This window comes from Spea bombifrons, chromosome 4, assembly GCF_027358695.1.
Source record: "Spea bombifrons isolate aSpeBom1 chromosome 4, aSpeBom1.2.pri, whole genome shotgun sequence".
In the NCBI taxonomy this organism is placed as follows: Eukaryota; Metazoa; Chordata; class Amphibia; order Anura; family Pelobatidae; genus Spea; species Spea bombifrons.
Genome location: NC_071090.1, coordinates 104,963,843 through 104,988,265, shown reverse-complemented (window position 1 = coordinate 104,988,265; position 24,423 = coordinate 104,963,843). Strand labels below are relative to the sequence as shown.

General features: G+C 42.7%; 2 protein-coding genes across 2 annotated transcripts; both read left to right on the top strand.

The window, feature by feature from the left end:
• The first annotated feature begins 423 nt into the window (after positions 1-423).
• LOC128492340 (beta-1,3-galactosyltransferase 2-like) lies at positions 424-1,444 on the top strand. The gene has a single exon (XM_053464863.1). The coding sequence runs from the start codon at positions 472-474 to the stop codon at positions 1,387-1,389; it is 918 nt and encodes a 305-aa protein (XP_053320838.1). The 5' UTR covers positions 424-471; the 3' UTR covers positions 1,390-1,444.
• Positions 1,445-18,729: 17,285 nt separating this feature from the next.
• On the top strand, positions 18,730-19,879 carry LOC128492336 (beta-1,3-galactosyltransferase 5-like). The gene has a single exon (XM_053464857.1). The coding sequence runs from the start codon at positions 18,736-18,738 to the stop codon at positions 19,711-19,713; it is 978 nt and encodes a 325-aa protein (XP_053320832.1). The 5' UTR covers positions 18,730-18,735; the 3' UTR covers positions 19,714-19,879.
• Positions 19,880-24,423: the final 4,544 nt, after the last annotated feature.

Sequence of the window (24,423 nt, the reverse complement as noted above, 5' to 3'; positions counted from 1 at the left end):
CGTCTGGGGCAGACTGCTTCATAATTCTCCACGATTATATCCCAAACGGTGCTTTTTAGCGCATGATCATCACTTTAATTATAATTAGTCTGAAGTATGATCGTCCACCAACATCTTTCCCCTTTGCCCTCTGTGCGCTGGGGCAAATCCCGAAGGCGCAATCTGGGTGCTGGGGCAAGTCCAAATATTCATATTCATATTATAAAAATTAAATGTCTAATGCAGTCTACTGTATGTCTCATCTGATCCCCCCCCCCCGATTGCATTTATTTTTTCTAAACGCACAGCTCTTAGAACTGGGTTAAGTTTGGTCCTTTAATATTGTCGTTCCTAATGATACCATTTGTTTCTCTGCCTTTCCTAGGACTACAGGAGGTGGACATGGGTAAAGAACAGTGTTTCAGAAGTTACTACTTGAAGATTTCTATCTTTATTCTAATTTCTGCCTCTGGACTACTTTTCTTCTTTGAAATGAAAACCAATATTTTTGGAAGTCAACTAAAACCGATTACGCATAAAACGGAAAAACCTGTCAATAAGACACCTCCGTTTAGACATCCCTTAGCACCGCCATACCCATACCCCTACCAGTTCCTGATCAACCCACGCGATAAATGCTCACAGCGGAATCCCTTCCTCGTTCTCTTGGTGATTGTCCGGTGCCATGACGTGATGACACGGAACGCCATTCGAGAAACATGGGGGAATGAAAGTAACTATGAGGACGTGGTGACGGTTTTTCTGGTCGGGTTGTCCACCGTCGCATCGGATGCTGTACAGCAACTTCTGGACGAGGAAAGTCGTACCTACGGTGATATCATACAGCAGGATTTTCTTGATACTTATTATAACTTGACTCTTAAAACCCTTATGGGAATGGAATGGCTAACGAAATTCTGCCCCACCGCCAGTTACGCAATAAAAATAGACAACGATATGTTTCTCAACGTGAATTATCTCGTCCATCAACTCCTGCGCCCCGGGCTGCCAGTCCGTACAAACTATTTTACAGGGTACATTGTCAGAAACACAGGACCTTTAAGGAATAGAGCATACAAGTGGTATGTTCCTGTGGAAGTCTATCCCAATAACACTTACCCTCCCTACTGCTCTGGGCCGGGGTATGTATTTTCCGTTGATATGGCAAAAAAGATCTATGACGTAGCGCAAGTTATTAGGGTCATTCCCATGGAAGATTCCTTTATGGGGATTTGCTTATACGAGCTAAAAATCCCCCCAACTCCTCCGCCAGCAAATATATTCAATGGACACCGGATCAATTACAACCGATGTGCCTTCCACAAACTTGTCACCGTCCACCATTACGGGAAGGATGAACTTCGGAGTGTTTGGAAAGACTTTTGGGGAAATAAGACTTTGGACTGTTAAACATATCAAAAATATAGGACCATTTATCTGATGGAAGAAAGGAGTACAAACCAAATGAAATTTAGAAGGGGGGTTTTCAACCAAAGTAATCCGGCTCCAAATAAAAGATTCCAATAAAGGAGGTGTAAATAAAGGCTGTGTAGAGGGTATTAGGAGGCATTATAGGGTGCTGTTATATGGCATAGAGGAGGGTTATATGGAGGTCGTATATGAAGTAATATGATGGGTTATAGGAACGGGTTATATGAGGTCATAGGGGTTATAGAGAGGGGCTATATGGAGCAATATGAGGAGTTATAGAGAGGGGCTATATGCAATGATAGGATGAGTAATATGGAGGGGTTATAGGAGTTATAACAGTTATATGGAGGGGTTATATAGGTCAGTAGGGTCACACGGGTTTAAGTGGTTACCCGTATTTAACCATTATTTAATTGATTAGAAGTAAACCACGCACTTCGTCAGACTCTACTAGAAGAATTACAGTTTTTCGGCACAAAGCCGTTCCCCCAATCCTGTTTTTAGCTCCACAGTCCCAACGAATAATGTCTCACGGGTACCACGAATCACGCCGGCAGCGTCTCTGTCTTCCTGACAAACTTCCCTTTCTGAGCCGGAAAAAGCAAATTATTTTATTAGCGATTTGTCCTCCTCCTCTAAACGCAGCTACCAAAACTACGGTTCCCTTACGACTGGGATTATACGTACTGCTGATTTATTTATAATTTAAAGGGAAATTCACATCATTTTTCTTTATTTATTACTAGTATCAGATTAAAAATTACTTTTTAAAAATGTTCCGTGCTTTTCTTTTTTTTTATATAATATGATGTTAACCTACCTTACTGTATACAGCAATGTATTTTAAAGTGAAGGAGGAAATGTCCTCCTTTATTGTCCTTGTGCTTTCAGGAAATATATAGTTTTATGAGCTTAACTACATAACCGACATGGGTAAAGTGATCTGTAAAGTGATCTGTCAAAATTCCAAGTTTGAAAAAGGTGATGCACATGTTCCAATTTTTAACCCGCAGTGCCTAAACGACATGCTCTACCCATGTAGGGTGAAATTCGAAGTGTTTGGAAAGACTTTGGGGGAGGTATAAAGAACAGCTGTAGAGAGTATTAGAAGGCATTATTATTTCCTACTTGAGCAGCAAAAAAGCCAATATATATTTTGTGGGGTGTACTAAATGAGTTAATGGGCAACAGTGGAGTCTAGAGCTTACATATTTAGAGGGGGCACATGGGGGACAGGGACCAAAGTAGGGGTCCATTATAAAACACACTATATATATATATATATATATATATATATATATATATATATATATATATATATATATATATGTGTGTGTGTGTGTGTGTTAGACATGCATTTTTAACTACATAATATGTACTTATCACTTTGAACTGGCAGTTAGTTTACATTCTTTAATATTAGCCCCTGCTGCCAATATATAAATATTAGACCCTGCTGCCGATATGTATTAATATTACCACCCGCCGGCAATATATATATATATAAATATTAGCCTCTGCTGCCGATATGTATTAATATTAGCCCCTGCTGCCGATATATATAAAAATTGGGGTATGTATTTTATTAGCGATTTGTCCTCCTTCTCTAAACACAACTACCAAAACTATGGTTGCCTTACGACTGGGATTATACGTAATGCTGATTTGTCTATAACTTAATAACTTAAAGGGAAATTCCCATCATTTTTCTTTATTTATTACTAGTATCAGATTAAAAATTATTCTTAAAAATGTTCCGTGCTTTTCTTTTTTTTAATATAATATGATGTTAACCTACCTTACTGTATACAGCAATGTATTTTAAAGTGAAGGAGGAAATGTCCTCCTTTATTGTCCTTGTGCTGTCAGGAAATATATAGTTTTATGAGCTTAACTACATAACCGACATGGGCTCAGTAAAGTGATCTGCCAAAATTCCAAGTTTGAAAAAGGTGATGCACATGTTCCAATTTTTAACCCGCAGTGCCTAAACGACATGCTCTACCCATGTAGGGTGAACTTCGAAGTGTTTGGAAAGACTTTGGGGGAGGTATAAAGAACAGCTGTAGAGAGTATTAGGAGGCATTATTATTTCCTACTTGAGCAGCAAAAAACCCAATATATATTTTGTGGGGTGCACTAAATGAGTTAATGGGCAACAGTGGAGTCTAGAGCTTACGTATTTAGAGGGGGCACATGGGGGACAGGGACCAAAGTAGGGGGCAATTATAAAACACACTATATATATATATATATATATATATATATGCGTTAGACATGCATTTTTAACTACATAATATGTACTTATCACTTTGAATTGGCAGTTAGTTTACATTCTTTAATATTAGCCCCTGCTGCCGATCTATATAAATATTAGCCCCTGCTGCCGATATATATTAATATTATACCCTGCTGCCGATATATATTAATATTAGCCCCGCTGCCAATATGTATTAATATTAGACCCTGCTGCCAATATATATTAATATTAGCCCCTGCTGCCAATATATAAATATTAGCCCCTGCTGCCGATATGTATTAATATTAGCCCCTGTTGACAATATATATATAAAATTGGACCCCCAGGAAAGCATTTCCTTGGGCCCCACTCCACAGCATGCAATCACTCGCTCTGCTACCACACCAAAAAAAAAAAATATTTGCCACACTGACCGTAGATTAGGGGAAGACTGAGAGTCTATATAATTAGAAACTTCATAGCATATATGCGCAAATGTATTTCCATCAGCAAACAATAGAATGGTTCATCCAGCAGGAACATTGAATTGCTTGCTACGGCAAAAAGACAACTTTGCAAACTTAGCACCGGTAAAACTGTTTATATACGGTATTAACCCTATAGTGTAATTGCAATTGCCAGCCGTCACCTGCAACGGGCTGGTAATCTTCTTATAAATTTTCAGCTGTACGCGTTCCCGGTCACTAGCTTTCAGATTTCCTAGTACCTACAATTGTGTACACAGGTGCCTGATCATCAAGCTGGCACGAACTTTAACCCCAGAAAAAAGAGGCTTATTTGTATCATTTGCGGCTTTAACCAACCTCCCGTAAAAAGGAACTAACAAAAGCCTAAGGCACCAGTTGAAAGTATCAAGGATCCAGGTAGGAAAGTGTGATCTAGACCTGTGACCGAGACCGAGTATCTCCGCCGTGTAGGTCTTCCTTGGCAAGATTTCCCGAGGCGGCTCAGTATTTATAGCCCTTATTTAACCAGTCACTGGCGGCGACACAGTGTAGGGAGCGAAAACAGACTCTCTATACTGGAAAGGACACAGATACGTATACACATAGAACTAGGTGAAATACAACATCATCCAGATGTTGTGAGATGTCCAGATGTACAGAAAGCTGCCCATAATCGGGCGACCCCGAACCCCATACATATATATGGACCTGGACGCCTCTGAGAATTGCCTCCGACAGATGCTCCAATTTTAGCGGTTCATAACGTATTCACACTCCACCCGAGAGTTCCAGGGAATCCTGCTGTCCTCCGGTCAGTTTTGTTCTGCAATTCACGCCGCCGCCAGCAGGTGGAGCTACAGGAAAAAGGGAATAAGGATAAGGACAGGGTTTGGGTGGCTGTAACCTCTTTCAGGACCAGGGTCCGTAGTCTGTGGAGAGGAGGCTGTCCATCAGGCCCCTCCAGGAGCCCCAGTGACAGAGGGTTCCATCACAGAAAGCAAAAGTAAAAAAAAGAAAGTAGCAGAATGCTGGGAACGTCCTCACATTCGTGGAGGTGGAATTACTCTTCTACTAATTATTTTTGAGTTGCAAGGAGTCTAAAGAAAAAACCTCTTGCACATTTTTAATTGAAGGCCTAGTGAACCAGCAGCCAATCACATGCATAACTCCCAACATTCAAAAATGTGAAACAGGGACACTTTTTTTTTTTCTCGCGGAACTCACCAATACAAGCTATTGCACTTTACAATGCCGAGCTTGCATCGCCGCTTAAAACATGCTTCGTTTTCGTCAGCACAGTCATGCATATTAAAAATAACCAACACATTGAATTGAATTCCCATAAGGCTCAGCCAGACATACTACATCCATGATGCTGGCTGAGCGTCATGGGAAGTGCAGCAACAGTAAAGCTACAGATGCTAGCTATGAACTCAAATTCCCATGATTCCCAGCCAGCCAGCTGTCCACCGTAATGCTGGCTGATCATCATTGGAAGAGTAGTCCACAGCAGCAGAGATTTTTTTTTTATTAAAAAATGCTAATGCCTCCCTCCCAGGACCTTTACACGCACCTGCCCAAAAACACACATATAAACATATACTGCCCTTACACACACCTGCCCAAAAACACACATATACGCATACACTGCCCTTACACACCCACATATACACGTACACTGCCCTTACACACACACACACATATATGTACACTGCCCTTACACACACACACGCATACATGTACATTGCCCCCCCCCGCAGCTGCACCTGAGGTGAGAACGGATTTCACCTCACCCTTCCTCTGCCCCTGCAAATAGAGTCCCTATTTTGGGTCTCTGTCCCGCTGTCCCGCCTTTTCCTTTCCACTTTCCCGCCTAAATCAAGTGTTGAGGGGCATGCACATGTATAACAAAACATCAGTGTTTAGATTGAATACATGTGATTTGCGGTTGCCTTTTGATTTAAAAGAGAGTACAGGGCCCGTTAATTAAATGGAAGTTCTACAAAATAAGCAAAAAGCATACTGTGGTATGCTTTGTGCTTTCAGTAGAGGCCCAGGGGGAATACAAAAACATATAATTTTAAGAAGGCCAATTTCAATAAGATAAGGGCAGCTTTACAACTTATTGACTGACTTAAACTCTTCAGGGATAAAAAAAACTGAGGAAAAATGGAGTATTTTCAAGCAAATATTAGCAGGGTACACGTCTCAGTATGTACCACTAGGAAACAAATATAAAAGAAACAAATTGAAACCGATGTGGCTTAGTGGGGACGTTAAGCAGAAAATTAAAAATAAGAAAATGGCTTTTACAGCATTTAAATCAGACGAATCAGAGGCATCCTATATAAGATATAAGGAAGCCAATAAAGCATGCAAAAAGGTGATTAGATGGGCTAAACTAGAAAAGGAGAGGGTGATTGCCAAAGAGAGCAAAACTAACCCCAAAAAATTCTTTAAGTACATAAATTCTAAAAAAACAAAAAACGAAAACGTAGGTTCATTAAAAACAGAGAGGGGAGTGTTGGTTAAGGAGGACCAGGAAAAAGCAGAAAGTTTAAATAACTATTTTTCCTCAGTATATGTTATGGAGGGACCTATGGCAATGGATATACATAGGACTACTGAAAAAAAATTTCAGTCAAACTGATTGGATGGCTCAGGACAAGGTGCTGCAGCAACTAAAGAAAGTTAATGTTAACAAAGCTCCGGGGCCTGACGGTATTCACCCACGAGTACTTAAGGAGCTGTGTCAGGAAATAAGTGAACCTCTGTTTCTAATCTTTCGGGATTCTTTTCTTTCAGGAATTGTACCAGAGGATTGGAGGAAGGCAGATGTGGTTCCTATATTCAAAAAGGGTTCAAACTCCGTGCCCGGAAATTATAGACCTGTGAGCTTAACTTCTGTGGTTGGGAAAGTATTTGAAGGGCTGTTTAGGGATAATATTCAAGAATTCATTGGGAAGAACAATATTATTAGCATAAATCAGCATGATTTTATGAAACATAGGTCCTGTCAAACTAATTTAATTGCATTCTACGAAGAAGTAAGTAGAAGTGTAGATCAGGGTGTTGCAGTGGATGTAATCTACTTGGATTTTGCCAAGGCGTTTGACACGGTTCCACACAATAGGTTAGTATTCAAACTGAAGAAAATTGGTCTAGATACAAATTCTTGTTCTTGGGTAGAACATTGGCTTAGAGGTAGAGTACAGAGAGTTGTTATAAATGGTAAATTTTCAAGCTGGTCAAAGTGGTAAGTGGTGTCCCTCAGGGTTCTGTTCTGGGACCAAGTTTATTCAACATATTTATAAATGACCTGGCAATAGGCGTTGAAAGTCATGTTTCTGTGTTTGCAGATGACACAAAACTAGGTAAAGTAATACAGCGCGAGCAGGATATTACTGTGCTGCAGAGGGATCTAGATAGACTGGGGGACTGGGCACACAAATGGCAGATGAAATTCAATGTAGATAAATGTAAAGTTATGCACTTCGGGGTAGCGAATGCACAAGCAACCTTGTAAGAAATCATTTTTATACTTTTATTTTGTTCTGCACATTTTAGGCCTGAATGCAACTTGAGTGCTAGGAACATATGGTATCAATTAAGTTACGTAGCTTAAAGGGTCTTGGAATGCCGGTGTATCATATGGCTGTTCCAATAGGATTCCTTTACGTATACCCTAACCAAATGTAAAGGGATATAAATTGGCATGACTACAAAGACAAGGTCTCTTTCTACGCTCTTTCCACGCTCTCATCTTCATCTCATTAAGATACTTAGCCTACAATACCTTTTTATCAACATTTGTTCCAGCATTGGTATTGTATGAATTGATAATTTGTTATCGAATAAACCTAATTAATAAGACATAGAAGCTGTGGTCTTGATTGCTGTTTGATCACTGGAGAAGCTTAGATATTCAAGACAAAGAATATTCTAACAAACCTACACCCTAAACGGTAGTGAATTAGGGGTAACGACAAATGAGAAGGATTTGGTAATTGTTATAGACAACAAACTAGGCAACAATGTGCAGTCTCAGTCTGCGGTTGCTAAGGCCAGTAAGGTATTGTCGTGTATAAAAAGGGGCATCAAGTCGCGGGATAAAAATATAATTTTGCCTCTGTATAAATCAATGGTAAGGCCGCACCTTGAATATGCTGTGCAATTTTGGGCACCTATTCTAAAGAAGGATATCATAGCACTAGAAAGGGTGCAGAGGCGGGCTACAAAATTAATAAAAGGAATGGAGCAATATAGTTATGAAGAAAGGTTAACTAATTTAAATCTGTTTAGTTTAGTAAAACGGCGCCTCAGAGGGGATATGATAACGTTATATAAATATATTCGGGGCCAATACAAACCATTGTGTGGAAATCTGTTCATAAACAGGACTGTGCATAGGACACGTGGTCATGCGTTTAGACTGGAAGAAAGGAGATTTAGTCTAAGGCAGAGGAAAGGGTTTTTTACAGTAAGGACAATAAGGATGTGGAATTCTCTGCCTGCAGAGGTAGTTTTATCAGAGTCTGTACAGACGTTTAAACAGCAACTGGATGGATACCTGGAAAAACATAATATTCGGGGATATAATCTTTTATTATGGGGAAACAGCTTATTGATCCAAGCAGAAATCTGACTGACATTTTGGGGTCAAGAAGGATTTTTTTCCCCTGGTTAGTGCAAAATTGGAAAGAGCGAAACTGGGTTGTTGTTTTTTTTGCCTTCTTTTGGATCAATAGCAACAAATTAAGAGATATAGGAAAGGCTGAACTTGATGGACGCATGTCTTTTTTCAGCCTATATAACTATGTAACTATGTAACTGGGGGTGGAGTTAAATAAGACAGAAGAATTCCATTAATTAAGGGATGCCTACAAATATTTGCACGGGGTACAATGCACTGGCGTCCATGTGTATAACGTGGAAATAGCGCTTCTTCAACCCTTTTCATTGCCAACCACGTATGTGATACATGATTGGGAAAGTGGACCTCGGGAGCCAACCATATATTTCGTACGTGGTGGGAGGTACGTAGGGTCCCCTCCCTGAGCTGACTGGCAGCAATGTTACACTCTTCGAGAGGTAATCTTGGACGTTTACCAGTAAATAAAAAATACAGACATGCACCAAATAGGTGATTTAAAATAATATTCTCTGGGTCTGCACCATTTCGTTTTTTTTGTTGCATGTACATGTTGGCATACTTACCAACTGTCCCAATTTTGCCAGGACAACATTTTGTCCAGGCATGTGTCCCACCTTATGCGCCTGTCGCCCCTTAGCACCGGCAGTGGTCCTACCACAAGCTTTACTGAGTCTCCGTGGCTCAGTGAAGCTGTATCTGAAATGCGCACAGGCATCTTCTTTCTCCTGACCAGGCATATAGGAGTGTTTCCTCAAAGGGGTGAGGCCTCCGCATGCATCCTTTTTGGATCTTTTAACGAGGTGTGCCATGAAGCCTTGATAAGCAAAGCTGGCACAAGGGTGAATTTTATCACCTTTACAGAGGCTATTTTGAGGAAAGCAGATAAATAAATAACAAGGAAATTAATGATAATGAGCTGCAGAGAAATAATAGTAAAACAAGTTTTGAGAGTGTGTGGGTGGGAGAGAATGCGAGAGTGTGAGAACGTGATAAGAATGAGTGAATGGGTCCATGACAGTGTGAGAGAGCATGTGTAAGTAAGGATGTGAGAGAGCATGAATAAGAGTGACTGAGAGTGAAAAAGCAACTGAATGAAAATGATTAGGGTGGGAGATTGGAGTTGCGGTGTACCGCTGTCAATGTCTGGCTCAGTATATATTGATGGGAGTTATGGTGTACCACCATCTGTGTCTAGTCCGGTTCAGTCCAGGTCGCAAGGGCCCTTTCTGAACAATTTCAAAGCAGCATGGAGAGACAGGCACAAGAAGAGAAGGAGTAGTTGCAGGGGTTGCTCGGGCCCCCATTGCATTTGCGACAGCTACGACCACTGTAGTTACACCACTGCACACAGGTGCCTCATTAATGGTGTCCAGAGAGAGCTTTAAATTGCAGGAGAGTCTCACTGGATTAAAAGGCAGTGCAGCCTCAGTGATTCAGCTTCATGGCACGCAATACAGCCATGTTCGGATGGGTGAAGCATTATATGACCATATGTGACGGAATCCCCAATGTTTCACAATATTTATGCCTCAGAAGTTTTTAAATGGTGTTTGCTGGGAGTGCACGGATTCCTCGCTTTGTTGTTTGCATTTACTGTTAAACATGCTGGTTTCCTCGGGGGAGGGGAGAAAAGAATGCTGGTGGACTAAATAGGTAAAATAAAGTGAAATCATTATGTTTCAATCACTGCCAGCTGAAATCAGCTGTGAAAGAGAGGCAAGGGGAGGAAGGAGATACCCAAAAATGCTTTTAATGAAGAGCATATATGTCCTCTATAACAAATTGCTACCGACGCAAGGTGACCATTAGAGAAAGGCGAATGGGGGGCCATGTCTTCCATTCTGCCCGTGTATGTGCCCCTCCTTGGCTCATTCCACCGCCGCATGTCAGCATGACGTGAATCAGAAAACACACGCGGTTATAGAGCTGGAGCCACAATATCTACAGCTGGCGGCCATCCATGGTTTTGGTGCTTATCTGAATTGTTTTTCTTGGGTGAAATATTAACATAGGTGGAGTTAGTTAAGAGCTGAGGAGGCAGATATGCTGTAAAGCTACTAATTAAAAATCCTTTGCCACACCAGTGCTCTGCTTTTATATGTTTGGTGAAGAAACGCAAGGATCCTGATCTAAACCATCAACTCAAACCGCTCTTGACTCGAACACAGCTTAGAGGTAACAGCAGACCTGAGGACGGGACTCTCATTCACCATGACTAACAGGTGATTCGTGTGTGAAAACCGACCATTCGTGAGAATATATTCCTGATATCAGTCAGAAAAGGTTTCCTACCGCAGGGTGTCTGCTTCATGGTGGAGGTAGAAGACTTGGTGTTTTACTGTTACCAGCCCCATATATTTTATTGTGTGGTCGAGCTCATGTGCCCTCTTGCCACACGAGGGCCGTAACTAGAACACAGGGCCCCATGTGAAAATTGGGCACCCCAGCTTTTCAGTGCCATGTTTACCCCCAAACAGCTTATCTGTGCCACCTTTCCCTCAGCTTTTCTGTGCCATTTTTGCACCCAGATATCTTGTCCACAAACAGCTTGTCTCTGCCCCCAAACAGCCTACCTGTGCCATCTCTGCCCCCTACACAGCCTGCTTGTACCATTTCTGCCCCTAAACAGCCTGCACTGGAGAGTCCCTTTAAATTAGTGAGATTTTGAAGAACTCTCCCAAGTTACCTTTGCATTACGCTCTGCTAAATCAGAACAACTCTTTCTTTTATATCAGGTGGTATCAGTAGGATTGCCAAGTGGCTGGTATTTGACCGCTTGCGGGTGGAATACTCTGACGCTCTACAGAGAGCAGGTTTTTGTAGGGGAAAAGGCTGTTTTGGCAGTAGAAGTGTAGACCTGATGCACAGTAGCAGATATACAGGTACAGGTATACAGCAGATACAGTAGCTAACACTCCCAGCACAGCTAACCAACCAGGGCCTTCTCTGCCTGTTCATTGTGTCCCGTTGTTAGTAGTTAGTGGTGTAAAAACTTACTTATGCTCGTAGATACCATCTGCAATGCTGAAGTGCGATTTTAACATGTTTGTTTGTGTGTGTGTGTACTTTAATGTTCCCGACAGTCTTGCCAAAGAAGAATTCACGTTAAAGCACTTTATGAGTATTTAAAATTCATTCTTTAAAACAAATTAGTTACTTAGGAAGAAGCTGCAGCTCCCATCTTCCTCATTGGTCAGATGATTCTCGCCACTGATTTGCTGCTTAATATCATCTGTGAAGAGAGGGTGCAAGGTCAAAGAAAGGGTCAAAGTGATTGACGCAGCCAGTAGGCGGTCTCGCTAAAATCTTTTTTTTTATGAATTATAAATTTTTGTTCATAATAAATATTCCTTTATTAAGCTCTGCCTTTGTCTGGTAAAGATTCACGTTACCTGGTGAAACCATTTTATCGGTAATTTGAAATCACATAATTATTGTGTTAAAATATATTGTGTGGGTTTATAGTCTAATTGTCTTGGTGGTGGCAGCATTATTTTGATATTAGTTATATCATTATAGCTAATTGCGGGTGGTATTAAGGGTGGATATTTTTATCACTATTTCCGGACTAGGGCAGACAGATAGTGAATTTAAACCCTTTTACCACCAGAACCAACTCACACGCACACTTGGAGTAGAGTGCGTTCATGACAGAAGTAGCCAAACAGGTTACGGCTGTGACAGTATTAGTGTTGACAAGAGTATTGGGACACCTGACCATTCCACCAATAGGACTGTGATGACATCACATTCTAAATACATAGACATTAATATGAAGTCGGCCCCCACTTTGCAGATATAACGGCTTCCACTCTTCTGGGAAGGATTTCCACAAGATTTTGGAGGTTTCCGTGGAATTTTTGCCCGTTCATCCAGTAGAGCGTATGTGACGTTAGACACTGATGTTGGGCGAGACACCCGGCTCGCAATCTCCGTTCGAGTTCATCCCAAAGGTGTTGGATGGGGTTGAGGTCAGGGCTCTGTGCAGCCGGGCAAGTTCTTCCACCCCAAACCCATCCAACCATGTCTTTATGGGGCTTGCTTTGTGGGCTGGGGCGCAGTCACGCTGGAATAGAAAAGGGCCTTCCACAAAGTTGGAAGCAGAGCATTTTCCAAAGTGTCTTGGTATACTGCAGCGCCGTCCTAGCTGTGTGCATGCGTGGGGAGGTTTGGTGGAGCTGGTGTTGAGTCCTGCACCAGCCTCCCTGTTGAGTCCTGTACAATCCTGTTCAATCTGGATCTGTGTGTCTGGCAGTACCTGCCCTGCCCTGCCCTGCGTCTCAATGACCTTCCTTAGTTTCTGGAACCAATTCTTGTTCTTTTTTCTAATATGGTTGGATTGAATCTTGTGGCTGGATGTGTCTGTCTGCCTGTGCCTGCCCTGTGCCCTGTCCTGCCGCTGGGAGTGGGGGGGGGCAAAGAAATGGGGCAAATACATAGGGGTTCTGAATTCCCTCCATGCATTTGCAGGAGGAGAAAAATGTAAAATCTAAAGGGGAAACTCAACTGTAATATGCATTTAAGCTGATATGATGGCTTGAGTGCGCCTTTAATCACGTTGGAAATGAACCTCCCTTGGCAAATTAAACTAGAGAGATAAAGTGTTAAACTCACACTACAGATAAGTTAATTATACAGCTTTGACTTGGATTTGGGCCAAAGTACAGAAGTTCTCTTGTAACATACTTCCCTTTACATTATTTGTCTAGCAGGAGGGGGGTCACGGCACTTTTATGCATATCCATCAAATGAGTATACACCATACCTCCCAACAGCCCCAGTTTTAGCAGGCACTGTCCCATTTTATGTGGACAGCGAGGATCATAGGCTGGTTAGGGAGTCTAAACTGACTGGCCCCGGGAGCTATAAAACCAGTGTGGGGGGGGGCTGTGTTATTGGAACATAGACCTTAATTACAATTATTATTGATTATTATTATTATTATTAATTATAATTTCAAAGCCACCCACTTCTGATGTCGGCGAGATCCTCCTCGCGTCTTGCGACAAACCCTGACACAGGTGTCTTTTTTCAGCTACCTGGCATGTTAGGGGGTATGATACACCAGGGTATTAAAAACAGGGGCACGAGTACCTAATAAAAGTACATGAGGTGCCATCAGGCTCATACCCAGGAGTCATTTGCCCAATGTGCCCAATAGCCAGTCCCAGCAAGAGACCCATATAGTGGGGGCCCACTATACATCGCATCCATTTAAAGGGTAAATCACAGTAAATTGGTTTGCGCATAACTAAGTTTGTGTATTGTACTTTAAATTGGGCTAAATCTCTCGTTTGAATCATTTTCCATGAGTTTTTCTTTTTTCCACTCTTTGCTTTTCCATCGCACTGCGTTTGGTTGTAATATTCTGTCTTTCTGCTTTGGTCCATTGCTAGCATTTGCTTAGGTCACAGGTGTACATTTTCCGGGTTATGATGAAAATAGCAGGTCATTTCATCGCGTGTTTACCCTCCATTGTGACACAAAAGACCGAAAGGTGAAATGCGCTGGAAAATAACGCAGTAGAGTTTCCAGAGTAGTTTCACCGCAGGTTGGTTACGGATTGGAAACAACTACAATTTAGGGTGACATCATCAGCCATTTTTTGCAGGGCTCCTATACATTTCATATTAACGGCCAACAGAATGCTGCCCCCTACAGTATGTGGGACGTATTAACGCTTAGTTTCTTGGTAATGCATCTGATATATTGGTTCAAAACCTGACAAATGGCTGATGATGTGCTTGCCTTTAACATATTTTCAAAAGAGAGAGATAATTTTGGAACATCGAGACCACGGGGAAGCCAGAGGCTCCAGCTAGTTTAGGAAGAGGGACAATACACTTCCCAAGTGTCCCTTTTTTGGAGAGACAGAGCCTCTTTTGGGATCCAAATCCCTTTGTGTCTCTTTCGCCCCCTTATGCTCCACTTTCCCGTGTGCTTAGAAAGTTTGCTGGTTATGAGTGTATCAGTGTTCTATAGTCTTAAAATATACAATAACCTGTACAGAACCAGCAGGAATTAGGATTACAAATTAAATGATTTTAGTAAAATACATTTTTCTAAATGCTTTACATTAATCGTTATACAAACATAGAGTGTCCATGCGTGGGGGGGCAAAAAAGGGACTTTTTGCTTGGGGCCCTGTTTGGTCGAGGATTATTAACCAACATGGTATCTTTTCTTTTTTTTGTCTTTCTGGTTCATCTATAACTGGGGCAGGACTCAAACTGCACCTTCTATGTGAAAAGCTAAGTAAATGTATGTCATAGAGCATGGAAACTTTGTTTTTAGGATCACAAACAGCACTCGGTGAGTAATTATCAATGCTAATTATGTGATTGCATGTAAATTAGAGATATTGTAATATTCAGGCAACCCCAAAAAAACACTAACCAAAGAGTATATATATATATATATATATATATATATATATATATATATAAATATATATACACTCACTGACCACTTTATTAGGTACACCTTGCTAGTACTGGTTGTACTACTTCATGAATAAAGTAGCGTCCAGTTTTCGGTACCTCTTACAAATAAGACAGAGACACTTCTTTATTTCAAAAACTTTATTAATCGTCAGATAGGGAGTTTATTTGTCCGCCGTGCGACACTCAACCTTTATTAATGTTTTACAAAGTGTCAAAGATTATTAACACAACACATTTTGACACAGTATATCAATATTTATTGTCAAAATGAAAGCAAACATATAACCAGTTGTAACCAATTAATAACCAAATGAATAACCAAATAAGTAACCTGCTGGTATGGGCGTGTCCACCTGAATCCCTGCTGGAACTGCCGGCGTCCCCTAGCGCGGCAGTCACATGACCATACGATTCACAGGAGCGAATGCCCCCGGAGTGTCCTGCACTTACACCTCTGTGCACCACAAGTAACCGCACCTAGATGGTTAACTCCTGCACCGTACCAGCGTAAAAAACCAGAGTACCCGGCAAATGCCGAAAATTAGGGGAGGGATGGGCGGGCAAATGCCGAAAATTAGGGGAGGGATGGGCGGGCAAATGCCGAAAATTAGGGGAGGGATGGGCGGGCAAATGCCGAAAATTAGGGGAGGGATGGGCGGGCAAATGCCGAAAATTAGGGGAGGGATGGGCGGGCAAATGCCGAAAATTAGGGGAGGGATGGGCGGGCAAATGCCGAAAATTAGGGGAGGGATGGGCGGGCAAATGCCGAAAATTAGGGGAGGGATGGGCGGGCAAATGCCGAAAATTAGGGGAGGGATGGGCGGGCAAATGCCGAAAATTAGGGGAGGGATGGGCGGGCAAATGCACTTTAAAATAATTGCCCCTATAGAGCAAGACCCTTCAATATATACCCCTCAGGGAGGGTAATTACCCCCTCCCATCTGGCCCTGCACGTGCCACTAAGTTAACGCTTTCAGTGCTAAAATTTTGCTTAGTCATCCCTTAACCAGGCTTGACCATGGGTACCTCGTCCGGCACTTCATTCATGGGGACCCTCTGTCCAATTCTTTCCCTCCGGGGCTGTTCCTGGCATACTTTCTAGGTGCTGGAAACATTCCTCAGAGGTTTTGGTCCGTATGGAGATGATGGCATCACGCAGTTGCTGTAGATTTGTCGGCTGCACATCCATGATGTGAATCTCCCGTTCTACCGCATCCCAAAGGTGCTCTGTTGGATTGAGATCTGGTGACTGTGGGAGCCAGTGGAGTTCAGTGAATTCATTGTCATGTCCAAGAAACCAGTTTGAGATGATATGAGCTTTGTGACCTGGTGCATTATCCTGCTGGAAGTAGCCATCAGAAGATGCGGATAAAGGGATGGACCCAGGTAGGCTGTCGCATTTAAACGATGCTCAATTGGTACTAAGGAGCCCAAAGTGTTCCAAGAAAATATGCCCCCCCCACACCAATGCTTTCACGTTGTTTACGCCAGAGTCTGACCCTGCCATCTGAATGTTGCAGCTGGAATCGAGACTCGTCAGACCCGGCAACGTTCTTCCAGTCTTCCATTGTCCAATTTTGGTGATTCTGTGTGAATTGTAGCCTCGGTTTTCTGTTCTTAGCTGACAGGAGCGGCACCTGGTTTGGTCTTCTGCTGCTGTAGCCCATCTGCTTCAAGGTTCGACGTGCGTTCAGAGATGGTATTCTGCATACCTTGGTTGTAACGAGTGGTATTTGAGTTACTGTTGCCTTTCTGTCATCTTGAACCAGGCTGCCCATTCTCCTCTGACCTCTGACATCAACAAGGTATTTTCAGCCACACGACTGCCGCTCGCTGGATATTTTCTCTTTTTCGGTCCACTCTCTATAAACCCTAGAGATGGCTGTGCGCGAAAATCCCAGTAGATCAGCAGTTTCTGCCCCAGACCTGCCCGTCTGGCACCAACATCCAACATGCCACATTCAAAGTCACTTAAATCCCCTTTCTTCCCCATTCTGATGCTCGGTTTGAACTTCAGCAAGTTGTCTTGACCGCGTCTACATGCCTAAATGCATTGAGTTGCCGCCAGGTGATTGGCTGATTAGCTATTTGTGTTAATTGAATAGGTGAACCTAATAAAGTGGCCAGTGAGTGTGTATATATATATATATATATATATATATATATATATGTTATATGTCATATGTGAATAAGTTACATAAATATATAAATATAAGTGGACAGTGAACCAAAAAAATAACCCTGTGCAAGAATGACACCTAAATATGTGAACTCACCAGCCCTGACGAAGAATGATAGACGAAACACATTGGTGGTTTTATGGATTTTGTGACCTGTGACACTTTTTTTGTGTTATTTATACCTTGTTTACGACGTAAGTGGGCGCGGTGGCGTTCAGAAAGGAGCTGTGCGCACCGGCTACACATCGGAGGGGAGAAAGGGATCTTTACCCACCCAGCCCATACTACTTACAAAAAAAAATATATATATATATATATCTCTATATATATATCTATATATATATATATATATATATATATTTATATATATGCTTCTTAAGGAAAAATGTTAACTCTCTGCCTCTCATCTGCTCCTCGTGTAGCCGTTCGTTCTCCATTGTTCGCCTTTACACGCAGCTCCGCGTTCAGATTGGAGATTGTGAGTGCCATACATATTTACTTGTTTCTAGTATGCATTTATTTTAATGTTTTTTTTTAGCACATTTCTGGATGTTTATTAACATCTTGCATTTTTGAGACATTTCTGTAAGTTTATTTATTTATTTTTTATGGTGAGTTCACTTATTCGGGTGTCATTCTTGCGCGGGGTGATTTGTATAACCCCCAAAACGCTCAAGCCTTAAAAATGTATAAGAGAAACATATGTTTGCCTCTGGATCTCGTACTAAAACATGTAAAGTCGACAAAATGCCTTTAAAAAGGTACCAGCTCTTTGGGTTTTCGTTGAAGCTATTTTTAATTTTCAGGAATTATATATCCTCCTGTACCCCGGGGCTCATCTGCTGGCTGTGGGAGTTGTTTTTTTCCCATGGCTACTATGTACTTATGTAACAATGTATAGAATAATTATATATATACCATATAATATATATGGTAATATTTGAAAAGGAACGCTGTTTTCTTAGGATAACGGATCCTCTTAAAAATACCCATTTTTGTCGAGACATGATGACACCTTGTGGACAAAAAAGGAATTTCAGCAAAGGGATCATTTTATTGACATCAAAAAAGGTATAGGCGATGATAATTGTATACAGAGGTTTTATTAAAAGGTGGTTAATTAGGAGACTTCAAATTTATTACGGTGAAAAACTTCAAGTTAGGAAGATCAGGGACATGACCAATGGTGGGCTCTCTACTTTCCTACAAGCCGGACATATTGGGATCTCTCAGTCTTTCCTGATAATTTTTATCTAGTTAGAATCCCTTCTCTGAACTCATTCTAGAATTGTAATGTCTTTTATAAATAACTTTTTTTTGTGTTTTTTTTAGAGATTTGATTATGAACAATCCACCAACCTCAAGTTTATTAAGATGCCAAGGAAAATTAAAGAGCATGCTGTTCGGGATTTACTTGCTTACAGTCCTCTTTATCGGGTACCAGAGCAATACCTACTATAGAAAGATAAATATTACTGTTCCGGTGACAGACCGTATTACCCTACCACCTCCTTTATACCCTTATCTCATAGAAGAAAGGACAAAATGTATGAGAGCTCCTCCATTTCTGTTGTTACTTATCCCATCGCCGCCCCAGGATTCCTCCGTCAGAGACGCCTTAAGGAAGACCTGGGCCAACGAGAGCTTAGTCGCCGGCATATCGACCATGAGGCTTTTCCTTTTGGGACGTACGTTGGACAAAAGCGCTCAAGAGAAGGTGGAGAGAGAGAGTGAAATCCACCACGATATCGTTCAGCAGGACTTCGTCGACTCCTATGGCAATTTGACGCTCAAGACGTTGATGGGCTTCGAGTGGGTTTATCGCCTTTGTCCAAACGTCAGCTACGTCATGAAGGTCGACAGCGACATGTTCCTCAATCCTTGGTTCCTGGTACGGCGTATTTTAGAGCCAGAGAAACCCGTCAAGGTGAGATTTTTCACAGGGTTGGTGCTGGTGGGAAGCACACCATTCAGGGACAAACAAAGCAAATGGTACATCCCACCTTCGGTCTACCCCAAAAACTATTACCCGCCATACTGTTCTGGCACAGGCTACGTGTTCTCTGGAGATATAGCAGCAAGCGTATACAAGAGCATAAGGACCGTACCAATATTCCCATTAGAGGACGTCTTTGTTGGGATGTGTTTGGAGGCGAGCGGGATAAAGATCTCCAGGACGTCGGGGAATCTTTTTACATTAGAGAGGTTAGATTATAACAGGTGTAAGTTTGCCAGGATGGTTACAGTTCACCATTACAAGCCAAACGACTTACTGAGTCTCTGGCCGGACTTCGTAGATGCTGTGAAGAGCTGCTCCTGATCCGCGGAGGTTCTACTCGCAAAGCTTTGTGGCCTCCCGGTAAACGTCGGCATCTTTTGGTTAAATAAAATTTAAAAAAAAGGTTAACTCTTTCGGAAGAAATGCGTTTGTAATGGTAGGCTCGTCATGTACACACTCTACTTAGAAGGCATTAAAGGAACAGGCTTTACGACTGCCCCTGACAAGATTGTAAGCTTGCGAGCCGGGCTCTCTCTCCACCTAATGTCTTAGCCTCTCAATTCTAGTCTCCATGAATATATGTATTTTAAGAAGCGCTGCATAAATTGTTGGCGAATTATTGAAATAATTCAGAAAAAAATCGTACGATATTAATAATTAATGGAGATGTTCCTCATGGGAGTTTCTGTGCCCTCCAGTGTTTCTATGAGAAGCCATGCACAGGGAAAAAGATTAAGGTGAAAAGAGAATGGAAAGGTTGGGCAACGACCCAAAGGATATGGGAATGGGAGAAATTAGTTGAGTATTAAATACCTCCTAAATACCCTAGCATTGTGCCCCACCTGGAGAAAAGGGGGAACTGCGATAGGACAGATTATAAAAACTTGAAACGTACGTTTTTTTCCCCCCTTACTGCTTGGTTATGGAATATTAGGAACGTGCGGGGCCGGGGAATGGTGTGCTATGGAGGCTATGATGGCAAGGCACAGTTCTCTATAGTGTGATTGATTGGATGTATAGATCAGAGAAGTCCCGTGCAATGAGCTGCGGTGCACTAGGGAGTCTGATTGCCCAGTTAAGCCGGTCTGCATCCGGGCTCAGTGGAGCTAAAGCGATACCAGAACCTGGCCCGGTATACGAGCTGAACAAAAGCTTCCTCTTATAAAACATTACATTACATTTATTTATAAAGCACTGGCAGATTCCGCAGCGCTGTTACAGTCAGTAGAACAATTTATAAAGACATACAATAACACATAAAATAACAAAGTGGTGCAAAGGAGAAGAGGGTCCTGCTCTTGGGAGCTTACAATCTAGTCGGTGGTTGAGGGGGGAGAGAGACAATAGGAGAGGACTGCTTGGATGTGTTGAAGCTGTTGATTGTTCAGATGGTTTGATTATGATGGTTGGGAGTAATGGGAAGGAATGTTGTACGCTTCCCTGAACAGGTGGTTTTTCAGAGAGGTTTTGAAGGTTGTGTACAAGGTAGAAAGTTTGAGGGAATGGTGAAGGGGATTCCACAGGAGGGAAGCAGTGCGGGTAAAATCCTGACTACGGGAGTGGGAAGAGGTAGCAACAGTAGAAGAAAGCCGCAGGTTGTGAAAGGGCTCTATAGGTCAGGGTCAGAAGTTTAAATTTGATTCTGGAGGGTATGGGGAGCCAATGAAGTGATTGGCATAGTGGAGCAGCGGCAGAGAAAAATTAATCTGGCTGCTGTGTTGAGGACGGATTGAAGCGGTGAAAGGCGGGAGAGGGGGAGACCGGTTAGTAGGGAGTTGCAATAATCCAGGCGGGATATCACAAGCGAGTGGATTAGTAATTTGGTGGTATCTTGTGTGAGGAAAGGGCGGGTGAGGCGAGTTAGAAGAGAGGGGGAAAGGTCAGGAGCAGAAATATAGATCAGGGTATCATCTGCATATAACATAAGTGGTACTGGAAGCCAAAGGAAGAAATACCGCTGTTTGCTCGATTATAAGACGACCCCCCAAATCTGAATATTAATTTACGAAAAAAAGAAAAAACCTGAATATAAGACGACCCTATAGGAAAAAAGTTTTACCAGTAAATGTTTATTCATGTAAACTATTTTTTTTAATAAAAGCTATGATTGAGAAAAGTATTTTGGTTTTATTTCCTTCTATTTTCCAACCTGCCCCACCAGTTATGCACATCTGCCCCCAGGCTTGTCACTCTGCCCCATAAATGCCTTAAACCCCCTATATGCCACTGTGCCCCATGATATGCCTTTTGACCCCCTATGTGCCACTCTGCCTCCAGAAATGTCTTATACCCCTATATGTCACTCTGGCATTAAGGGGGTTAAAAGGCATATTATGGGGCAGAGTGGCATATAGGGAGGTTTAAGGCATTTCAGGAGGCAGAGTGGCGTATAGAGAGTTAAAAAGGCATTTCTGGAGGCAGAGTGGCATTAAGGGGGGTTAAAGGCATTTCATAGAACACTCTGCCTCCAGAAATGCCTTATGCCCCCCATTTAACACTCCCCCCCAACTTACCGGTGCTTCTGACTCCCCTGTCACGCAGCCAGGGCAGCGTGTAGATGTCTATGCGATTTGCGTAGACAACTTACGCTGCAGCTGGAAGGAGGTGTGGCTAGCAGCGGGGGTTGTCTGCGTCCATCGCGCAGACCTTCCCCGACTGTCAGAGAGAATTCCCCGCACCGGTGTGAATCGCATAGACATCTACACACTGCCCCGGCTACACACCGGGGAAGCACCGGTAAGTGCGGTGGTGGGGGGGGGGCAGGAGGATCCAGGTCCCCTGCAGCTGCCGGGGATCTGGATCTTAGTCGTCTCATAGGCAGACCTATTTGAGGTCTGATTATAAGACAACCACGATTAATACGGTAAGTTGTCAGAGGGAAGAAGTGCAGATGGAGAATAGCAGAGGCCCAAGAACTAAGCCTTGAAGAACACCAATAGATAGCGGTAGGGGAGAGGAGCAAGTTCCAGTGAATGAGACACTTAAAGTACAGTTAGAAAGGTAAGATTTAAGCCACGAAAGAGCCGTGTCACGGATGCCATGGAGGGTTTGTAGGAGGAGGGGGTGGTTGCAGAGAGGTCCAAGAGAATAACCAGTGAGAAATGGCCTTTCGTTTTAGCTGCGAGGAGGTCATTAATAATTTTAGTCAGTGCAGTCTCTGTTGAGTGTTGTGGACGGAAATCAGATCGTAGACGGTCAAGTAAGAGAGTTAGAAGAGAGAAAGTTTGTTAGTTGATTGTAAAGTTACTCGTTCCAGCAGTTTGGAAGCTAGGGGGAGAAGTTAAACTGGATGGTAGTTTGATGGGTATGTGGGGTCAAGGGAAGGTTTCTTTAGGATGGGGGAGATGATGGCATGTTTGAATGAGGATGGGAATACACCAGAGGAAAAGGAGAGATTAAAGATGTGGGTTAGGGTTGGGGTAAGGACACTAGAGAGGTGTGATAGGAGATGTGAAGGTGCAGGGTCGAGGGGACAAGTGGTGAGGTGGGACAACAGGACCTCGCAAACCTCAACGGGTGTAACTGGGCTGAAGCAGGTGAGGATGATTGAGGTGAGAAGGGTGGTTGAGGTACCATATGATTGACATTATGATGGAAGATATTATACCTCATGGTGTCAATTTTATTTTTGAAGTAGGTGGCAAGCTCCTGGGCAGAGAAGCTGGAGGACAAGGAATGTGCTGTGGGACAGAGAAGAGTGCTAAAAGTGCAAAATATACGTTTAGGGTTATGGGAAAGAGGTAATCAATGAAATGTTTGTTTAGAGAGATGGATGTCTGATGTATAGGAACAGAGCAAGAGTTTGTAGTGAGTCAAGTCTTCCGGTGAACAAGACTTCCTCCATAGGCACTCAGCGGCACGTGAACTTCTTTGGAGGAGACGTGTCTGTGTGGAATGCCATGGCTGAGGTGGGCAGCATGGGGGATTGCGTAAACATGCATGGGGGATTGCGTAAACATACGGGGGGGGCAAACGTGGGAAACACTAGATCGATTTGATGACCGCCACGGGGAGTCTGTGAGGTAGTCCATTGTGAGAATTGGAGAGTGAAAGTAGTTTGGAAGCAGCAGGTGAGGATGGTAGAGGAAAGAAAATGGGCGATCCAAGCGGCAAAGTGATGTGAGGTGGGGCCAGGAGGCCAGGAGGCATGCGAAGTGCAATCGGGGAGAAGAGAACAATTGGAACAATTGGTGGCAGACATTGAAAGGTACAGCGAGGAGAGAGGAGAATGTTTGTCTCCGGGTCTGGGAGTGTGGCTGAGGTGAAGGACACCGTAAGAGAGGTAGCAGGAGAGGGAGGGTCTGAGGATGTCAACCATGTTTCAGTGAGTGCAAGAAGACTAAGGTGGTTAGAGATGAAAAGGTTATGGACAGCAGTTAGTTTATTGCATTCCAGAGGTCACAGGAGAAAGGGGTGTCGGGGTTACAGTGGACTGATTTAAGATTGGAGGGTTTGCGGTAGTTTGTGTTAGTTCGGAAGGTGCGGGGGCGGAGGAAGGTGGGGATGGTGGGGCCAGGGTTACATTCAACATCACCTGAGCACAGGAGTAGGATGCACAGGAGTAGGATACACAGATAAATGGAATTGTGATTTGTGGGCATTGGATGCCTTTACTTGAGAATGGTTAGCGGCGTTGGGGTATGAAGAAAACAATGTCATTTGAGCTAAGGTGGCAGCAGGGATTGAGATATGTGGACTGTAGAGGAGTTGTCAAGGGGTGCAGAGGATGCAATAAGTTTAACCCCTTAAGGACAAAGTGATTGCCAGAGGAGTAATTGGATGAGAGCATAAAGACCAGAGATGGATGTATGGATACTCCAGTATAACTCTTAACTGTCCATTTATAAGGAGTCCACCAGAAGTGACATTGTCCTCTCGCAATGTCAGAGAAGAGTAAGCTTACAATTATGTTTATGATCAATTATGTCTAGATTTCGGTATTTTTCCTTCTGAGTATCCTTAACACTCCAGGGTTCCAGAGAACTTCAGGATGGGGAAACAAGTTAGGCAAAGTTAAATCACCAAATCCCA